At 39.8% G+C, this 21078-nt stretch overlaps 1 protein-coding gene across 1 annotated transcript; it reads right to left on the reverse strand.

Moving 5' to 3' along the window:
* Positions 1-3166: 3166 nt before the first annotated feature.
* On the reverse strand, positions 3167-16159 carry PLAG1 (PLAG1 zinc finger). Its single transcript, XM_040261253.1, has 3 exons — positions 15024-16159; positions 11723-12081; positions 3167-11216 (listed from the first exon to the last, which is right to left on the reverse strand). The coding sequence occupies exons 2-3, from the start codon at positions 11962-11964 to the stop codon at positions 9959-9961; spliced, it is 1500 nt and encodes a 499-aa protein (XP_040117187.1). The 5' UTR covers positions 11965-12081; positions 15024-16159; the 3' UTR covers positions 3167-9958.
* Positions 16160-21078: the final 4919 nt, after the last annotated feature.

Below are 21078 nucleotides of genomic sequence, written 5' to 3' on the forward strand. Positions count from 1 at the left end.
GCTGAGAAGGCATTCTGAATGGAAAAGTGATCATCAAGAAACAGCTAGAGGGAAGGCTTCCCTGGTGGCCCAGTGGTTAAGACTGCTTTCAGTGCAGGGGATGTGGGTTCGATCTCTGGTCGAGGAACAAAGATCCCATATGCTGCATGGTGCTGTCAAAAAAAAAAAAAAAGAAGAAGAAAGGGCTCTGTTCAGTTCAGCTGAGATGCTCAGTCATGTCCGGCTCTTTGTGACTCTTGTGACTCCAGGGACTGCAACACACCAGGCTTCCCTGTCCATCACCAACTCTCCAAGCTTGCTCAAACTCACGTCCATTGAGTTGGTGATGCCATCCAACCATCTCATCCTCTGCCATCTCTTTCTCCTCCTTCCTTCAATCTTTCCAAGCATTAGAGTCTTTTCTAAGGAGTCAGTTCTTGGCATCAGGTGGCCAAAGTATTGGAGCTTCACCTTCAGCATCAGTCCTTCCAATGAATATTCCAGACTGATTTCCTTTAGGATGGACTGGTTGGCTCTCCTTGTAGTCCAAGGGACTCTCAAGAGTCTTCTTCAGCACCACAGTTCAAAAGCATCAGTTCTTTGGTGCTCAGTTTTCTTTATGGTCCAACTCTCACATCCATACATGACTACTGGAAAAACCATAGCTTTGACTTTGTTGGCAAAGTAATGTCTCTGTTGTCATAGTTTTTCTTTGTCACAGCCAAATCCTTTTCTTCCAAGGAGCAGGTATCTTTTAATTGCATGGCTGCAGTCCTCATCCGCAGAGGATGGTGAGATTTTGGCACGTGGAATTCACAGGCATGCTCATGCTCAGTCGTGTCCCATTCTTTGTGACCCCATGGATTGTAGCCCACCAGGCTCCTCTGTCTCTGGGATTCACTGGGCAAGAATACTGGAGTGGGTTGCCATTTCCTCCTCCAGGGGATCTTCCTGACCCAGGGAAGGAACCTGGATCTCCTGCATTGCAGGCAGATTCTTTACCAGCTGTGCCACCTGGGAAGCCCCGGAATTCAGAGGCAGGAGCAGAGAAAGCAGGCATATGCCAGGTAGGGATAAGCACAAGAACAGTGAGTGACTTCACATGAAAATGACAGAAAAAGTAAGAGGAGACAGGCAGACCACTGTCAAGAGTGGGAAAGAATTTTCAGGGTCCCTTAAAGCACTGACTGGCACTAACCTGAAGCTCTTTTAGTAAATGTTGAGGTTAGGAATAACTACAGAAATAGCGTATGAAAGGCTTCAGGACAGAAAATACAACAGTGGGTGCACTTCACTCCTGTGAAAGTTAATGTAACTTAGGAAACTGGGAATAGTTGAACTGGTCTGCCTGCATTCTGAAACAAAATGGTCATGAAGATGTTTCTAAGGGTGTGTATTTATTACAGCCACTGATCACCACTACGTAATTCTGGGGTGGGAAAAGCTGACATAGCTTAAAATCTGAAATAGGGCATGGTTTAGTCTGTTAACCTACTTACATAACGCACATTCCTAGGACATGAAAATCTGGTTACAGGAGCGATCTTAGAAATGTCACCAGGTGTGTGTAGACAGAAACAGCAGATCAATTATGTGTTTTTAGAAACAGCATGAACAACACATTGAAAGGGGCTCCAAGAAAAAGATGAGAGTTCTCTAATTACAGACTAAACCAAACGTTAAACCTTTGCAAAAATGCTGCCACCTTAAAACAGGAAACTTCTGCAGCTTATGTGAGGCACCATTACATTTCCAACTCTCATCTCTTCCAGACTCTCAAGACCTTGACTGAGGTATTACTACAAATGGACCATGTTTTCAAAAGGATTTAATTTATGAATGTTTCCACGTGTGTGTTAGGGTAAACATTGGTTTACATGTCAAGTATGCCTCTACAGGGTAAAGCAAGATTAGCTTGCTGACATGTTTTTTAAAAGAAAACTGGTTCATTAGGAGAAAACCATTTTCATCTGCAATAACTGCAGTCCTACTGTAGAGCAAAGGGAACTATACTCAGTATCTTGTGATAAGCCATAATGGAAAAGAATATGAAGAATGTATGTATGTATGTGTATCTGAGTCACTTTGCTGCACAGCAGAAATTAACACATTGTCAAATCAACTGTACTTCAATAAATATTTAAAAAACCATGGCAGTCAAAATACTAGTATGCAAAAGGAGAGCCTGAAGACTCCTTTATAGGTACAATCTCCATTAGGCACTGTGCTGTTTATCTCTTTTCTAAAGCAGTCAGAACTTGGGAACTTTTTTTTAACCAGTTTTTCTTTCTTTCTTAGTGTAATTGCTTTACAATGTTGTGTTAGTTTCTGCTGTATAGCAAAGGGCATCAGCTGTAAGTATACATCTATCCCCTCCCTCTTGGACCTCCTTCCATCCCACCCAGCCCCATTCCCCACATCCCTTCTAGCTCCATGTGGTATATAGCAGCTTCCCACTCACTGTTTTACACGTGTATATATGTCAATCCAATCTCTCAGTTCGTCCCACCCTCCCCTTCCCGCTGTGTCCATGTCCCTTCTTTATGTCTGTGTCTGTCCCCACCTTGCAAATAGGCTCATCTGTGCCATTTTTCTAGATTCCACCTATATGTGTTATTATACAATACTTTTCTCTGAGAACCTGGGAATTTGGGTTCTTTGCTATTACCGTGTATCAGAGAAAGATGTTGCCACTTCTTTTGAGGTAAAAACCAGAACCTCTGAAGAACAGCAGTTGAATTAGCTGTGTTAGTGTTTTCCAGAGAAACTGAAGCCATAGGATACTGCATACAACAGAGATAGAGATTTACTACAAGAAATTGACTCACACAACTGTGGAGGCTGACAAGTCTGAAATCTGCAGGGCAAGCCAGCAGGTTGGAGACTCAGGGAGGCTGGGGACCTGTGGAGAGCTGATGCTGCCATCCGAAGGCAGACCTCCCTTATCCTGGAGAATGGGTTTTTTCTCTTATGGCCTCCAACTGATTAGATGAGGCCCACCCACATTATGGAGGGCAGTCTGTTTTATTTAAAGTCAGCTGACTATAAATGTTAATCACATCTAACAAAGAACCTCCACAGCAACAGCTAGACCGGTGCTTGACTAGACCAGGCATCCAGTCTGGGTACCACAGCCAAGCCAAGTGGACACATAAAATTAACCATCATGCTAGTCAGGAGTCAAACATCTTCAGTAGACAGATTTATTATTGACCTCTGTGTTGAAAAGAAAGCAGGTGAAGTCGAGACATTCTGGGTTTGGTTGTTTTTAGTTTTAGCCTGAAACCGCCAATATTTGATCATTTTTGATCTACAAAAAAAAGGGTAACTGGGTACAACTCAATACAGCATTTACACTTTCCCACTGTTGTAATGATGGTGTCATCTTCATTCCAGCGGTTCATCAAGGAACCAGCCTCTTTCTATAAAGTTGACTCCTTGGGAACAGCCCAGGACTTTGCACGAAGAGGGGCCTTCTGCTTAAGAAATGCTCATTTAAGGAAAAGTGGCAGCAAAAACTCAAGCTGTCTATAGTCAGACTGAAGTTTTCCTCCCCTTAAAGATAAATCATCAGTACAAACTTTTCACCTAACAAAAACCTGAATGAAGAAGTCTTTTAGCCCCACTGGATCTATGGTACAATGCTTATGCTTAATGGTTTACTTAAACTACACTTCTAATTGCTTTTCCATAAGGGAGAATACACCTTAAGTGAATTAACCCCAAACATCCTTTTTCAGAGTATTCTGACTATAAAAAGCAATAGCATTTTCCCTGCTATAAACAGTCCTTGAAAAATTTCATATGCGTGAATTTAAATAAAAATATATGTAGTGTTAATGCTAAGAATTAACAAAGAAATGCTTTTAGATTTGCTGGAATTAAGTATGTGAAAAGAGGAACTGCCAAATGGGGAGTCACTGTGCGTTTTCTTTACCTCTCTGAAGGTAGAGAACCTTAGGACAGGAAAGTCAAAGGTGAAGAAGCAATTTTTCCTATCATAATGAAAGAGGTGCTATGAGAAATTAAAAAAAAATTTTTTTTTCCCTGCCACTGGTTCCTGGCCAGATTATTACCTGGATTTTCAGAATTAATCTCTTTCTTTCAGACATGCATCACTGTTTAACTGATGAATTTGAGACGAAATGACATCTGTGAGCTCATCCCTCTAGTCCAGGTGAATGGTCAAGGGAGGGTTTTCAGCAAAGTTTTAGAGAAGTAGCCCAAAGAGAACGTCTAAAATGGTAATTTACAGGACTGATGGACAGTAAGTGCCAAAGGAATGCTTAATGCCAATTTTATCTCATATGAATAAAAAACATGATTGATCTATACATTCTAACAGCCTTTGGGAGATTCTTTGAATTCTCGCCTGGATTAAAGTTTTGATGCACAACATTTTGACTTTTTTATTTACAATTTCTATCCTTCCTTTCAAGGTACAAAAGTTTTAAGACAACAAAAGAAACCCTAGAACTTTACATTTCAACAACCAAGTATTGTCCTAGAGGCAGCTATTAGAATCTTATATTTATCAAATGAGAAAATATTTCAAATTCAAAGGGAAAAAATGTTATACCAAATAGAAATTTATCATCTGTTATAATTTCAGGAAGATCTACATTATCTAAAGCCATTCTATAATTTTTATTCATATATTTTTGTGGAGTTCACATATCTTTTTCTTACAGCAAACATAACACTGTAGGCCATGAGAAGCTGCAGTACTATTGTTTAATTAGCAGCAAATGAATATTTCATAACTGGGTAACTGGACAATAAATAGCCTGCTTCTTTGGATGTGTATGTTTAAAATGTAGTCTCGCTGCAGCTTCATAATGTGATTGCTATTTTACAGAGCTTATACACACACAGAAAATATGATCTTTGTCTATATTTTATACAAACACAACAGTAGTTTGTGAATACATTTTAAGTACATGATATACAGGATAAGCCACTTGATTTCCCGGTATCACAGAAGAGCGAATTTTAAATGCAATAAAAATATACAAAATGCAGCCTGGAATGCAGTTTCTCTTTTCTATTTTGACTCAAAACTTTATCATCAGAACATTTTTAGAGTACTAGTCCAAACACTTTTTCGTCAGCTAAAAATACAATTTCAGCAGTCCAGCTTATGTTCAGGCATGATGCAATCCATTTCCGAATGGATGCCCAGTTTTTGTTAAATTCAAAGGGCTGTTAGTAACGTACAGCACGTTCTTCACTCCACACCATATTATAAAGCCCATGTTTCTTTCCGAGTCACGGTCACCTTTGTGGACAAAGCTGGGTTTGTTCTGGTATAACATTTGCACGTCCAAGGTTTCCTTTTGCAAGTGCACATGAATACATTGTGGTGGGTGGTGTAAAAGTCTTGTTAAAGACAAATGAAGTCACAGTATAAAAATATATTGTACACCTTTACACCTAATGTAGTCCTCTTTTTTTCCTATGGATAAAAAAAATACGACTGAAAGAGACAGAGAAGTCTGTAGCACCATGAAGAGTTGTATCCCAAGTTACATTAGCAGCATGATCCGACGGAATATTGAAGGAGTGTTTCTGAGAAGATACACATTCATTCTGGGTCATCTGTACCACTGAAGCTTATACAATGAAGTGTTTTACACATTAGCAATAGTTCTGTCCTTTCTAAGCTAGGTAACTTATCAAAAGACACTGCCTTCCATCCTTAGAGGTTGACAATATTGCAGAAGGGCAGGGGGTGATAGGAACGTGCCTTGCCCATTGTGGGTTGTATCATTTGGATGTATATATGATCAGAAAGGAGCTCTGCATGGGTTCTCAGCACAGAGCTACACAACACAGCTTAACGTCGATCTATGGGATCACCACCACATGTGATTGACATGGCTGCTGACACAGTGTGAGAGAAGTAAGGCAAGGTCTCAATGTAGGCACTCATTTCTCAGAGGTTAACAGTCTGCCATTGCTAATGAAGAATACGTGATGTCTAAAAGATCTCCTCCAATGTCACCTGGATCTCAGTAGGCTGGAAGCAACTTGGGTGAATATTTTTTTTTTTGTATTTTAACTTACATACTGGGAAGACAGTGTGTTTTGAGACACGTAAACCTTGTAAAAAAATAAACCATTGTAAAACCTTATGAAAAGACACACACTGATTCTGTGCAATATAGCAAATTGATAAGAAAACACTGTAAAACTGTACCTGTTTAAAATACCGTCTACCATTCTTGAACACAAAGCATTATACATCAAAGGCCTATATATCTATCCTCTAATGGCACTTGAAACAAATTATAATAAGTCTTAAAATAACAGGCATAACCTATAAGAAAGTTTTTCTGTAAAGGTTTAGATTCGTTTTGAAAGTGCTATATCTTGTAATATGTGTAGTATAGAGGTTGACCAAGCTCTATTTTTTAAAAAAATATTGGCCTATATATGTGTATTGCTTACTAGATGAATAATCCTGAAATATGTACTCTTTAACATTCATTATTAGCTTAATAAAGCAGTCAGCTCTGGCTCATGTTTTCAGTCAGTATATGGTTTTTAAAAACCGCTACTGTCCAAATTAACACAATATATCACTATGTTGCACAAGTGACTAAGAAGAATAAAACACAAGCAACACATCGGCAAAAATACATAGTTTGGAAGAAACACCTACATGAAATTAACAAGTTGCACAAAGAGTAGCGAGTGATCAGTCAGGACATGAACAACGGAACTTGGTAACAGGGTTTTAAGATGCACATTGTAGCAGTGACCAGTAGCTATCAAGGTGATGTTTGGGTCCATCCGTGGAGAATATTGCTTATAGTGTCAGTATCCTTCCATGCTCGTGCTTCATATCTGGTGACCTTAATTTGTACAAACATGTGGAAGGTCAAACTGAATGAGGTTCAACATCTTGTCTGAGGTCCAAATTCTAAACTGAAATATTTTTACTTAATAACAATCCCTTTAAAAAAAAAAAAAGAAAAAAACAAACCCAAGCAAAGGCACTACTAGAAATTTTGACGATGATGATTCTGGCCACTGGGGAATAAAAACAGAATTGGCAATCATTATTTTTAATCACATCCAGTTGACATCAAAAGTGTCAATTTTCTTTTTAAGGAAAAAAAAAAAAAAAAAAACCAGCCAGTTCGGTGTTACAGCCTTGTCAGACCATTGTGCAATTAAAATAAAATGAGTCTACCTCATGTTTAATAGAGATTCTCTCAAAGGGGGTTTAGTGACCACTATAGTCAGTTTAAAAAATGAATGAGCATAATTCCCTCTTACTTGGAAGTGTGATTTTCAAGTCTGTGGGAAAGCAACAGGCAAAGGGGTGTGTACACGTGAAAATAGAGTCCACAATTTCAGCCCTGGTGCCCTGGAAGGTATGCTGGGCGAGAATTAGGCTAAATATATATATATACACCTACATGGCGCCATTCCCCATTTCCAAAATGCTTTACTTAATAAATCCTGGTACTCCCTTTTTACTTTTTTATTAGCAGTGAAACACAGCCCACTAAAAGGCCAACATCTCAGTTCGTTCATCTGACTTCTCTTTAAGCAAATTTTAGAAAAAATAAAGTAGTGCTTCCACACTTGTGATTTGTGATTTCTATTTAAAAACAGGTTTTCTATTTATTTGTGCTCTGTCACCAAAATTTTTTTTCTTTTATTTTTTCTTTTCCTCTTGACGGTGATTAAAGCAATATTGAACACTAATCATTCAACTAATGATTTAAGTAAGCAATCTGTTTCATAGAAACTAAAGCGGGCAGCAACACAGCAGAGCTAAAAGCCTACTTTGAGAGCAAACAGTCTCCTAGGCAAACGCTCAGGAGCAGTTTGAAAAAATTTTAAATGTATTTCCTTATTAACATATATAATTTTAATGCCTTTGGAACACACTTTAATAAAATGTAACTTTTAATAATAAAATTTAAATACATACGTATAAAAACTACTGCTCCTGGGATTTTAAGAAAACAAAAACAAATAGGAGCATGATAAAAATACTGGAGCCAAAGCTCCGTACGAGAGCAACTCTGATTCTATGAAGTGCGATACACGTGTGTGTACATACATATAATATAGTGAAACCCCCATTTACATTATTACAATTTACATCTCTCCACAAATTATACTACTCCCCAATAGTTTAAATAATGTATTATATTCAGTAATCTGCACTCATCTTTAGAACTTCTTGGTAAACATGGAAATCCGCAGTGATAGCTGGCCCTGTCAAAGGGAAGAGAAGCTTCCACACAGGGCTCATGAGTGCTCAGAAATATTTTTTTTTTAAAGAGATATATACTCTTCTATATAAACCCTCCCTCCTCAAACCCACCCCGACCGACAGGGTCCCCAAATAAGGTGTTAACAAGTGCTTAATAAGATATGTTTCTTAGGTTGACGCCCCAACCGATTATTAGAAAAATAGAATAGTTTGACCTTTGAGAAAATGTGCTGGTTGTCTAAGGTGAGGAAAGCCTGTAATAACTACTGTATTCACTGAACACCACGCACTTGTTATTTTTCACATCACCGAAGACAGTGCTTGTTTTACTGTGCTCTTCTCCCTCCCTCTGCAAATTCAGCTTCTTTGTGACCTTCCTCCCACTTTCCCAGTGACTTGTAAAAGTGGGGTTTACTGTATATACTTTTAGTCACTTAAATTTTGTGATCACTCCTCAAATAGTTTTCGAATGCATTTAACTTTAAAGTCTCTGTCCAAAAACAGCAGGGAAAAACGAATTAACACTGAATGAGAAAGATACCACAGTGCGGGGGGTGGGGGTGGTTGGTGAAGAGGGTCGTTCTATTTTCTGCTTTTGGTGCTTAGGGAGAGGAAACTGAATCAAAGGGAGCAAGAAGTAATGTAAGTGTTACGCTATGACTTGACCCCTCATTTCCACCCTGGCAACAGGGGACGTGGTTCCCAGACAAGTCCCTAGCAGAGTGGCAGGCCTTGCACTGGTCGCCCTGCCTGGGGTCTCTCACCCTAGAAGATGGGACAGCTCCCCCCCACCACCCCCAGGATAAGCACACCTGTGTTCGCCAACAGCTCTGGACTGTGGACCAGTTGTGCAGTGAGAAGCCAAGGGAAATGGCTGGCTGTCCTCGACCTACCCTCTGGCCATGAAAGGTGGAGAAGATGAAAGAGACGCACCTAAAGACTGACGCTGAAGACTCTTGACACCATAGGCTATTAGCATGAATGCAGGAAAGACAGCAACAAGGATAAAACATGGCAAACATCCTGTGTACTAATTTAAGGCCAACTCTTAAGTAACATGGACTGCCATGTCACCTTCCTCGGGGGGGTCTCTGTTTGCTACAAATACTGGTGCACTTTGTGTCTAGGATTTTTCTTATATGTGCATAAAAAAGACAGCAAACATTTGAGCCAGACAATAGCAAGTCTTCAAAATATACTGACCTGAAATTATGGTTATATCTAAGAAACATATGCTATGTCCCCAGACTGGATTCTAAATTCATTTGAAGCATTTCCTTATTAATCCATTTAGAGGCTAGTAAAATTTTTTAAATTCTCAGGTCATTCATGTACGTTTTAGAAAACTTACATTCTGTAGCAAAATATTTTTAAGGAGCCAAATGTCAAAAGGTAGAGCCATTGATCTCAGACAAAAATGCAAAGTTTAAGATCTAACAGTAAGTCAGAACATGGGATTTGTAAGACTTGACTGCTAATAATGGCTTTCCTATGTGAGAAATCGTCTTAAAATATGACAGTTGGCAGTGAATCAGGACAAAATACCCAGGTAAACATAGCTGAACACAAATGGTTCTGAAGCTCATTTAAAAAGCTAGTTTCTATTTTATACTGGCTTAATGAAAATTGGTACTATACAGAAGCAGAAACTGTGATACTGTCTTAAAGTAGGCACTAAAACCAGAATGGTCAGCTAAGGCAGGGCTGCGCGTACGTTTCGGCCATCGATGCGCACGTGGGACTCTACTGGAAAGCCTGGTGGAAACGGGGCAGGGTTGTGCTCGTGCTCAGACTACTGGTGAAGGCTGCGGACAGCGAGTGCAGAGAGCCCAGCCCTATGGTGCTGGCAGGATCCGGCAGGTCCTGGCTCTGCGGAGGGAGCTGAGACACGGAAGAGTGTGCCTCCTCCTGGGAGTAGCTCATCCCCAGGCTCCCCACCGAGATCGGGTTATAGGGAGGGCCGTTTAATGGTATGAAATTGAACAGCTGAGAGAAATCCAATGCTGGTGTGTTTAGGGGGTCACTGATGGAGATGGAGCTTTTGGACAGGGAGAGGTCCCCTGTGCTGTCCTCCAGGGACCCAAGCTGCGGCTCCAACCCCAGTTTGGAGGAGGATGCTGGAGAGTCCTGGGAGGAGGAGGGCACGCCGCCCTGCAGCTCCATCAGGTAGCTCTCAATCTCCCCCTTCAAGGGCTGTTCTTTTTCGGGAATAGAGATGGCATATGAGGTAGAACTGAATGGGTACTTGAAGGAAAGGTGGTGGGAGGGGTGGACAGCATCCATGTCTATGGGGCACGTCATGCCCAAAGGCAGGGTGGTGATCATCTGGTGGGCAGAGCCCGAGCTCTGCACGGACTGGAACGGAGTGTTGTAGAGGTTCAGCTGCAGCGTGCTGGGGAACGGCTTGGACAGCAGCTCACTGGAGGGCAGCGACATCACCGGGAGGAGCTCGTCCTTGATGGGCACCGACACGTTGCAGGTGAAGGGATCCAGGAAGTCCACGGGCTCCGTCTTGACCTTCAGGAGCTCCTGGTTGTGGCTCTTCTTCATGTGCCGCGTGAGGTGGTCCTTGCGCCCGAACCTCTGAGCGCAGTACTGGCAGAGGAAGTCCTTCCTTCCCGTGTGCACCACCATGTGTCGGCGGACGTCCTTGCGCGTGTAGAAGCGGCGGTCGCAGTGCTCGCACGGGTGCTTCTTCTCCTTCACGCCGCCCGCCGACTTGCCCGCGTGCGACTTCAGGTGCTCCAGCAGCACACCGGTGCTCTCGAACGTCTGCAGGCACACCTTGCAGGTGAGGTCGCCGCTCGTGGCCGCGTGCAGGGCCAGGTGCCTCTTGAAGCCCAGCTTGGTGTTGTAGCTCTTGCCGCACTCTTCGCACTTGAACGTCTCTTTGTTGGGGTCGTGCGTGTGCAGGTGGTTCTTCAGGTGGTCCTTCCGGTGAAACATTTTCTCGCAATAGTTACACTTGTGGGTTTTCTCGGGAGAGTGTGTAGCCATGTGCCTTGAACACAGACATATTCTGTCAGCATCATGGTAAGAATGGCCTGGCCTCCCTGTTCAAACGGAAGCTAAGCTGCTAGGCTAACACAGACCTGCCCTACTCACCGACACTCTCTAACTCACAACACGCCTGCTACAAAGGGTACACACCTAAACACCACAGACCTGGAATCATCTAAGTCGCCACTTTAGTTCTCGCTGGTTTTTAGTGATTGCAAATGCAACTGAGCAAGACAGAATATACTCACGTTAACGTCCATACCCTTTCTCTTGCAATTTCTTTGTACAAATGGACGTTCTACTCTCGTTTAAGCATTGCATTAAAAAGATCCAAAAGCACTAACACATAAAAGTCTGTGACTTAGAATGCTAAAACGTCTAATCTACTTACACATTTCTCTCTGCAAGTCAGCGGAAAGAGGTGGATACAAATATATACGTTAACAATGGCTTCAAATAGCCAACATAATAGAAAATAGAATCTGAAAGACAAATAGAGTTTAATACCTTTGTAATTTGTACTTAGAAACAAAGGCTTTCGTGCAGTCTTGTTGTATGCACTTGTAGGGCCTCTCTCCTGTGTGAGAGTAGGAGTGCACCTTTAATTTCTCAACACTGTTAAAGGCCTTGTCACACAGTTGGCAAGGGAAGTTTTTTCTTGGTTTGGTTTCACCACGCTTACGTTTCCCTGAAGGGACTTTCTGGGTATCTCTTACTTCTGACAAATCACCAGGAATGACAGTGGCCATCGCAGCCTAAAGCAGGCCTTCTTGTTGGACACTTGGGAACTGCCCAACTCCACTAAATGATTTAGCTTTAGGTGGCTTCTCAAGTTTCATGTGGTCGTAAAAGAAAGCAAAAAGGGACTGGAAAAAAAAATAAGAAACAACTAGTTTGTAACTAGATTTAATTTTTAGAAGTTTTACTTGCTATGTGATGCTTTCGAATTAAAAAAGAAAGAAGAAACCATAAAATGGATTCAGCTGGTCTAATGTAATATCTGTAGGCTTCTTTTACATTTGTCAAAATACATATTAAGGCATTGCTCAGAATGAACAGTTCACAGGTCCCCTGAGGTCCCACCTGACAAACGTCGTACTCAGGGAGGGCAGCAGGGAAACCTCGGGAATCATCAAGACGGGACACGGAAAGTAGCGTCATTAAAGCTTCACTTTTTACAAGGACCCACAGACCTCGCTGAGAACATAAAAATGTTTCCGCGTATGTTTTAATGTCTAAAAATCCTACTAATTTGTGCAAGGCAGCTCTAGTCACAATTTGTGTTGTAGAAAAATACAGATAATCAGCCAAAAACTCTTTTAGGCACCTTGTGAACCATTCAGTCCAGGGAAGGAGTTCTTAAGACAGAAGATACCAGAGGCCTGAAAGAGTTGAACTCATTGCCCAAGGTGAAAATCAATTCTTTACCTCAGTGTCATCACACGAAGAGGGGTTTCTGACTCAAGAGTAGAAATGACTTGTCTTCAGGACAAATATGCATTCTTGAGGTGGTGAAACGTTTTGGTGTTATGTTAGGTGAGGGTCATGGTTCCCTGTCTCTTGGGTGGAAGCAATGATTTGGTTGAAGTAATTTTCCCCACCGTTTTTCACGTCACAAAGGAAGATGCTGTTCATGGGGCACCCAGGGAGAGCGGATGAGCCAGATACAGGGGGTTAGTCTCTGACACACCTGTGACCTGTGAGAGTGGTAAGTACAATGCTTGTGCAGGGGTACATCAGTGTGGAGGTATCAGTTTGAAAAAGGTGGGTCAGAGTTTCAACTCATTATCAGGGCTTTGAGAAAGAAAGAATGAAATGTATATCGTGTATGGCAAAGACCATGTCTACGTAAAAACTTGGATTGACTGAAACCTTTGAAAACTTGTGGACAAGAGATAATAAATATTATCAACTGTATTTCTCAGAGGAAGAAACCAGCTCCTCAAAGATCCATTTGATATTAAAAAGGTAAACGATTCCTCAAGTTCACGAATGCTAGTTTTTAGCAGGGTACTATATTTCTAAGAGACACAGAACTGATAACACCGGCAACCTCTTTCAAAAAGATCTGACTTTAAATTGAAAATTGGCAGGTGGCTAAATGTTATCAACTACTGATCAACTGGATTTCTCATCCTATTATATATTCAAAAAGCAATGAAAACCAGTTTCTTTCTATCACTTGTGTTTTGGCATCAGACTGACACTTGCCCTCACGAAAAGTGGATGGATTTAACCTATATTTTTGTAAAATTAAGTGTACGCTGCAATTGATCCTATTGTATTTTTAATATAAAGGCTGTCCCTAAACAGGCAAAATACAGCAATCATCTGCTCATGTGACTAAAGTGTAAAGCATGTACGTGAGTTAATCGGTGTCTGATTCACACAGCCTTTCTTCTTCAGTAGGTAGACACATCAAGGCTTTCCTTCATGCCTAAGTTTCCTCTGCAGTTTAAAAGTAACATTAACACTTTTTTCACACAACAGCAGGGTACAAATTCAAGTTCCCACATACTGTGGAATTATGTGAGAAATAAATATCAAAAGATATTGGAAAATAACCCACATATTTTCAAGTACAATGTGACCGTCACCAAGAAAGACCTTAGACTTGGTCATCAAAAGCCTCAAGAAGGTAAAAAGACTGAAAAAACACAGAGGGTTAGTGCAGAGAAGAAAGCATCTGCACCCAGCTATTATGTGAAAACTGGATAAATCTTAATTACATTGAACTAGTGCACAGTACTTTTTGGGTAGACTATATCCTTCTACTTTTCTATCTATTCATTCTATTAATTTTAAAGAGTTTGCTATTTTGAGAAACTCCAACTAAAAACTATCTTAATTTATCTACTTAAAAACTGTAATATGTATTAGAACTATATGCAACTCTGTTCTGTATTTTCCAAGTCCCCTGTATATGTGTTATCATACTTTTCATAACTTAAAAAATAAAAAAAATTTTTTTAAAGTGACATTAACACAATTAATGCAACTGACATCACTACTGCTAACACAATGTGTTCCCTCTGGTTTTAGATTTTTCTGAATCTCAAGGGCCTGTTCTTTCCCTGTTATATTTTCATTTAAGACACAGCTTCTCTGCCTCTCTCAGAAATATCTAAACAGCTATTCTGCTGTAACCAATAAAGACAATGTAAGTTGGTATAAAGCATTCTGCCAAAGCAGGAAAAAAGAGTAATGTTGACTACCTGATTTCCTGACATGATGCTTTTGTGCATCTGTTTAGAATGGTGTGGGAAACAAGCTGTTAAATTTTGCAACTGTTAAGTCAACATGGAATACAAAGTATCTAAACCCCCATGTATAAGTAATATCTGAAAATATTTCATAGACTGGTCATATTTTGCCATTATCATCTTAGAAGAACCCAACTATAATTGGGCAGAGAATTCCAGTTGAGAAAAACAGTTTTTAAGTTATTGAAAAAAATGTACTGAAACTGCATCATGATGAAGCAAACAACTGATCCTATGAAAATTGGTGACACTCAATGTGGAGTAACACAAGAATTCTGTTATATTTGGATGTACAGACTGAGCAATGAAGAATTGCATATTTCAAATATTACACTTTTCTAAGACCAGCTGAAATTTTTTCATGGCTAACAATATCATTTAACTCAATATATTGCAAAGTTTAAATTACTTACAGTGCATTTAAAAACTACAGGATAAAGTTGTGACTCAACATTGTATAAAAATCCAAATTCATAATATGCATATTAACCAAATACTTCAAAGATACATGCATAGAACTGTAGTGATTTTTGTTCAATGCATACCTGATGATGGATGGACGAAGCCTCAGACCTTGATCTTAGCCAGTCCCATTGACTCTTCGTGGAAGAGAGCGGAATCCAGTCCTTCCCATTTTGGCCAACCTATGAAACAAAAAATAAGCATGGACTACACTCTAAATGGAACCAGTCCGTACGTGATGGAAAATACGGGATCAGAGAATGGCGATTTCATGACACATGCTTTCATTCAGTATTCGGCTGTAGAGTCATGCATTAATTTTTACCAGTTGCAAATCTTTATTAGTTCTGAGCACATTTACATGACCAAATTAAGGCAGAAATGAAAAGTAAGACAGTATTACCTAGATAAACGGCATCTTGTGATGCTGAATGACCCCACACTTTTCCCCAAATTCAATTTTTTAATCCTAACTCGCCTATTCAGAGAAATGCCTGTTAGGGTGACTGTAAACCAAATGGATCAAATTTTCATGAAGCTAAACACTACTCGACAACAGACAAGCTTGGTTCTCTCCTGGGGACAGTGCACCAGCAGCCTGCGCTCAGAACAACAGCGGGCTCCCTGAGGAGAGCACCTCCCAAGCTCACACTGCCCATGCTTGCGCAACATGGCCTTCTCTAAGCTACATGTGTGTTACCTGCAATAGCCCCCACTGTATTTCCCAGGATGCTGCAAGCACTGCTGACATGTGGCAATAACCTTGCACTCCTTAGATTTCAAAAGCATGCAAGGGAAGTTAAATATAGGTTTCCAACAGGAGAAGGGGTGTTTTAAGAGATTGATGTTGAAAAATCTTAAAATATCTTAAAAATGCCTATTAGTAGCAAGATCCTTAGTGAACTAAGAACATGCATTAAAAAAAAAATCTGCTAATAATTCCTGATTGTACAAGTAAATGTGAGAACAAATAGCAGAAATGGTCAAAGAGAAGGGGAAAAAAAAAGTAGAGAGTACAGGGCACAGAGAAATAAGTAAATCCTAAATGGTTTAAAGATAACAATTCAAAAATCATGATTATGAGAATCTGAGGAGAATATAAATCAAATACTTGAAACAAAATAAGCTTCTCCAATGACAGGTTAAATGACAATAATTTTACTTAACATTCTAAGTGAAGTGAAGTGAAGTGAAGGTCACTCAGTTGTGTCCAACTCTTGCGACCCCACTGACTGTAGCCCGCCAGGTTCCTCTGTCCAAGGGATTCTCCAGGCAAGAATACTGGAGTGGGTTGCCATTTCCTTCTCCAAGGGATCTTCCCAACCCAGGAATTGAACCTGAGTCTCCTGCATTGCAGGCAGATTCTTTTCCGACTGAACTATGAGGGAAGCCCTAACATTCTAAACACACATCTAATTAATTTCCCCTGAAATCAAATTTTCACATACTTTAAGAATTTGATGATCTGTAGATACAATATTTAATAGAGGGCATTCAAGCATCAATACAAAAATACTACAGGTATATGTGAAAGCAGTATTCTCATAGTTGAAAAGACAAGAGAAAACAAAAATTTAGACTAATAAAGGATGCTCAACAAAGTTAAAGCAAAGGCTCCATTTTTTGGTAAAGCACAGAACATGCATAAATAGAAGAACTGAATTCTGCACCTCAAAATTGCAAAATGATAAAATAAACTTGGTGAATACTTACTTGCCCTGGGCACATACTGGGTTTTTGGTAGGGTAATTAAGAATATGAAAGCCTGTGTTGCACGTTATGCTAATTCAATAATGTAAATGTCTTACACAGTGGAGGGTGTTTTCATCTCTATTACCTCCCTGGAACTCAATGGGTCTGAGAGGCAGATGCTTTTATCACTATGTCCATTTTAAAGTGAGAGGCCCAGAGAAGCTGAACATCTTGACAGCATAAATGTGGTCAAGAAGGGGCCAGTGTCCTATGTCGGTCTTATTCTACTGCTTTGTAGAAGGGCAAGCTGGCAAACCAATGTGCAAGTGGATAAATCCTGTCATTACACTTAAAAGTCATGAGGGAATAGGGGATGGTCCTCTTTTCTCCATCAGAACTGCCAATATGACCCCCAAACAGACACACCTTTAAGATTTAAAATGCTTGTTTTAAATAATGACAGTTTGTAAAGTAAATTTATGGTAATTTAAATAGCAGTTAAAGTAACAAGTAGCATATCTGTCTCAGTGGATAGTGATTTATAGGTAGAAACAAAAATCTAAAACCAAAGTAGACTACTGAACAACAAATTTAATTTTTTTCCTTTTTCCCCCAACCAATATAAATTTTACTGCATCTCAAATACATCCATAAAATTTTTATTTATGCTTACTGTTCAATGGCATTTGTAATAAAGAAAAAATCCTTTAGAGTCAAAATAATTCAGTACAGGTTAAAATTACATCTATTTTGATTTGAAATGTTACAATAGTCTACAAATTACTCCACTTACATATTTTACAGCCTGAAATAAAATAACAGACATCATTTTCATTCATTTTATCACAAAACATAATTCCAAAGTCATGGTTAATTTCCCTGAATTCAGCCTAATTATTTTGAGTTCTTATGAGTGACTAATTATTTCCTCAAACAAAAAAAAACCAGAAGCTGTTTAGAGTTTACACCTATTTGGCTTGGCATAATAAACATAAATATATAGTTTCCATTCATGGATTCCTAACTAAAATGTCAACTAAAATTACCTGTGTATTCTTTTTTATACTGTTAAGAAAGTCTTAAAAAAGCATTATGACTCCTCTGAAAAGTCTGCAATGAAATTCGCACTCCAGTTTTTCTTTTTTACACATCAAAGATGGGTTACCATGCTTTTCCAAATAATTACAAAGTTTTTTGTCTTGATCTAAAGAATCATGGAGCAAGGTAGAAAACATACACATACCTATTTTAAATTACCCTAAGATGAAGTAACACTCTTCAGAATACCTTCCCAGTTTTTGCTGGTACCAGATGTTATTTTTCCTAGGGCGACTTTGCATACACAAAAACAATAATTAAAGGGAATATATTGTGTGCGTGCACACACACAGGTTTATTATCTCCCTGCGTTTTACATTGTGAAATGGTGACTCATGCAGAAAAATAACAAGTGAAATGAATCATACATCAGAGGGTCTACTAAAATGAATTCCTATGAGGATGCTGACAAAAGAAAAAGCTTGAATTAAAACTATTTCTGTACTTTGTACTTTAAGTTTCACAGTTCTGATAGTCATTTCTCTGAGAGCTGTGAATTTTGACAACACTTACCTGCATCGATAACTCTTTCATATTTAAGCTAGAAGTCAAGCATATACTTTGCTAATTAAGGGCAAAAGCCATCGTAATCAAAGTTTCAGTCTCCTTTATGCTAGTCATAAAACACTACTAGTAAACAATTAAGAAATTGTCAACATTTGCTTAAAACATGTTTTTCATGTATTAGTAAACAGGTGGGTTGGAAAAGGAAATTTACTAGTAATTAATACTTTATATGTATAAAACACAATAAAGCTTTGAATAATGTGGAAGAAATTACTAACATGATAACATAATTGAAGTCAATTCTGAGGGGCAACAGCATACTTAGAGCACTTCTTTGATATGGTATGATAATGTGCAAACTTTTACAGCATTCGGTTTTTGCAGGTCTGTAAAATCCCTTATTAAGAATAATAACTTATCTTCTAAGTATAAAAACCTAAAACAGAAGTAAAAATAGACTGTAGGCAGCATTGGGGCAGGAGCTGTATTAGTTGTATTCACTGTTGTTTCCCATAAAAGAAAGTAAAATTTTTGTTGAGTGAATGAAAATAATTAAAGCAAGACAAGTGCTTTCCAGCAAGGAAGTGAACTTACATGCTCAATCCCCAGAGTAGACACAGGACAGAATGCATGTATCTAAGTTCAAGTAAAAAATAATACAGTGTGGATATAATTTGGTCCAATAAACTAAACTTAAGCCACTAGAAAGGGACTTTCTAAGCAGCTGTTTGTAAGGCCTTAGATTAAAACAACAGTAAAGAGAAGTGAAAGTTGCTCAGTTGTGTCCGACTCTTTGCAACCCCATGGACTACACAGTCCATGGAATTCTCCAGGCCAGAATACTGGAGTGGGTAGCCTTTCCCTTCTCCAGGGGATCTTCCCAACCCAGGGATTGAACCCAGTAACTGCAGTTAAAACCTGTCTGAAATACTCATTTTGTTCCATAGAACAAGCATTCTCTGACTGACTTTACTGTTAAGGAAGGAGTCAATCAGTATGACTGTGTAAAATCAGTTTGGTCCCCATTCATTCCTAAAGCAAATTTTTAAAGTGAAGACATGCCTGGAGCCTGCGTCCGTGCCTGGCATGGAGCAGGAAGGATGGCTAGATGGTTAGGTGGTTACAGAATCTGCGATGCCACAGGACAGGATGGAGCAGGGCACATGCCCAGAAGCAGGAGACACAGCAGCGAGCAGGGCTGCGCCTGACCTGGCCCGCCAAGTTGTAACCAGGTACCCAAATGTCTCATTTTACACCCGGAATACTGATAATCACAGAACTAATCTTCCTATCTTTGATGTCGTTAATGAAAATCAGTCAACTATGAGGACGCCTTTTTGGAAGTGCCTGTGGTATTTTCAACTTTTGAGCAATTCATTAAAAAGCAGTTCTAGGACAGCCCTTCTGAAATTTACCACGCGACGTAGCCCTATAGTATTTTGAAAGACTTTAACATTTAATATACAAATACTGAAAGCCAACAGAGAAGTGAAAGGAATTGCAGACCTATTTGTGCTTAAGAACCAAGAGGAAAAAGTCAACGAATTCCAAAGTGGCATCAACAAACTCCGATGTCAGTTCTCTCATCTGCACAGTGAGGATGTTCCTTTTGGGGCCACCTTGAACTTGGGTGTAGGCTGTTTACTTCATTTTCTAGAGTCCCCAGAAGAAAGAATAGATAGCTGGATGAATAAAACAAACTTATCCAAATAAATTTTATCTTTCAATTCAGAAATGTCTTCCTTGGTTAATTTATTTGTATGTGTGTATGTGTGCTTAGTTGCTCAGTCGCGTCCAACTCTTCGCAACCACTATGGACTGTAGCCCACCAGGCTCCTCTATCCATGGGATTTCCCAGGCAAGAATACTGCAGTGGGTGGCCATTCCCTCCTCCAGGGGATCTTCCCCACTCAGGGATTGAACTTGGGTCTGCTGCACTGCAGGCAGATTCTTTACCATTTGGCCACCAGGGAAGCCCTTTTTTTTAATGGTGTATATTCATATCAAAATTAAAAAAACAAACCTAAAAACTACAGATGGGTGCTATATTAGAGCATTTTCACTTTCTTCACCTAGACAATTAGTATTTTCAAACAGGAAATGAGCACAGAATGATGCAAAAGAGAAGCAAAGATGCCAGAGAAAGAGTGAGAGAGAGAGCAAAAAATCTCAAGTACACCTGAATACAGAGTTAAGATTGCTGAATCACAATTTTATTTCTAGAGGTTTTATTTTCTTTTTTTGCATAAAGCATTCCCAAAATACTGGTGCTTAGGCTAGGATTATAAAGCAGGCGTCACAGGTCAGCCCAATCTGAAAACTGCACGTGTCTCAAATTGGGATGACTTGTTTCTCTGTTTTTCTTACCACTGACCCCTTAAATTCCTAGGGCAACAAGAAAAATGCTGGACATTAACTATAAAAATATTCACACTGAAGGACCCCGAGCATTTGGAGGGCTGCCTCTGTGCATAGATGGTTAACAGCCTAATGCTATTAAAACGACAAATACAGCATCACCCAGGCTTCGAGTCTGACCTCCCCAGGCACGCACACTGAATCTGTCTATCTGTTCAGCAAGAGTACACATTAAAACAAAAGGGGTAAGGAAAGAGAGTTTCACTAAGTTACAAAAGCTCATGCAGAGAATTAGTCGGAAGCCATCTCAAAGTCGCGTGCGCTGCGGATGTCGGCTTATGCTGCGGTACACAGTAAGGCACAGACGTTGTGAAGTGTGACCAGACAGCGAACACACAAAGGAACCCACACCCGGGAAGCTTCCACCTGTGCCCTCCCCGTCCTCCCTGTGTCCGTGTGGCTGTCTGGGGGCAAAACCACTTC

Source organism: Oryx dammah, unplaced genomic scaffold (assembly GCF_014754425.2).
Source record: "Oryx dammah isolate SB20612 unplaced genomic scaffold, SCBI_Odam_1.1 HiC_scaffold_19, whole genome shotgun sequence".
Classification (NCBI taxonomy): Eukaryota; Metazoa; Chordata; class Mammalia; order Artiodactyla; family Bovidae; genus Oryx; species Oryx dammah.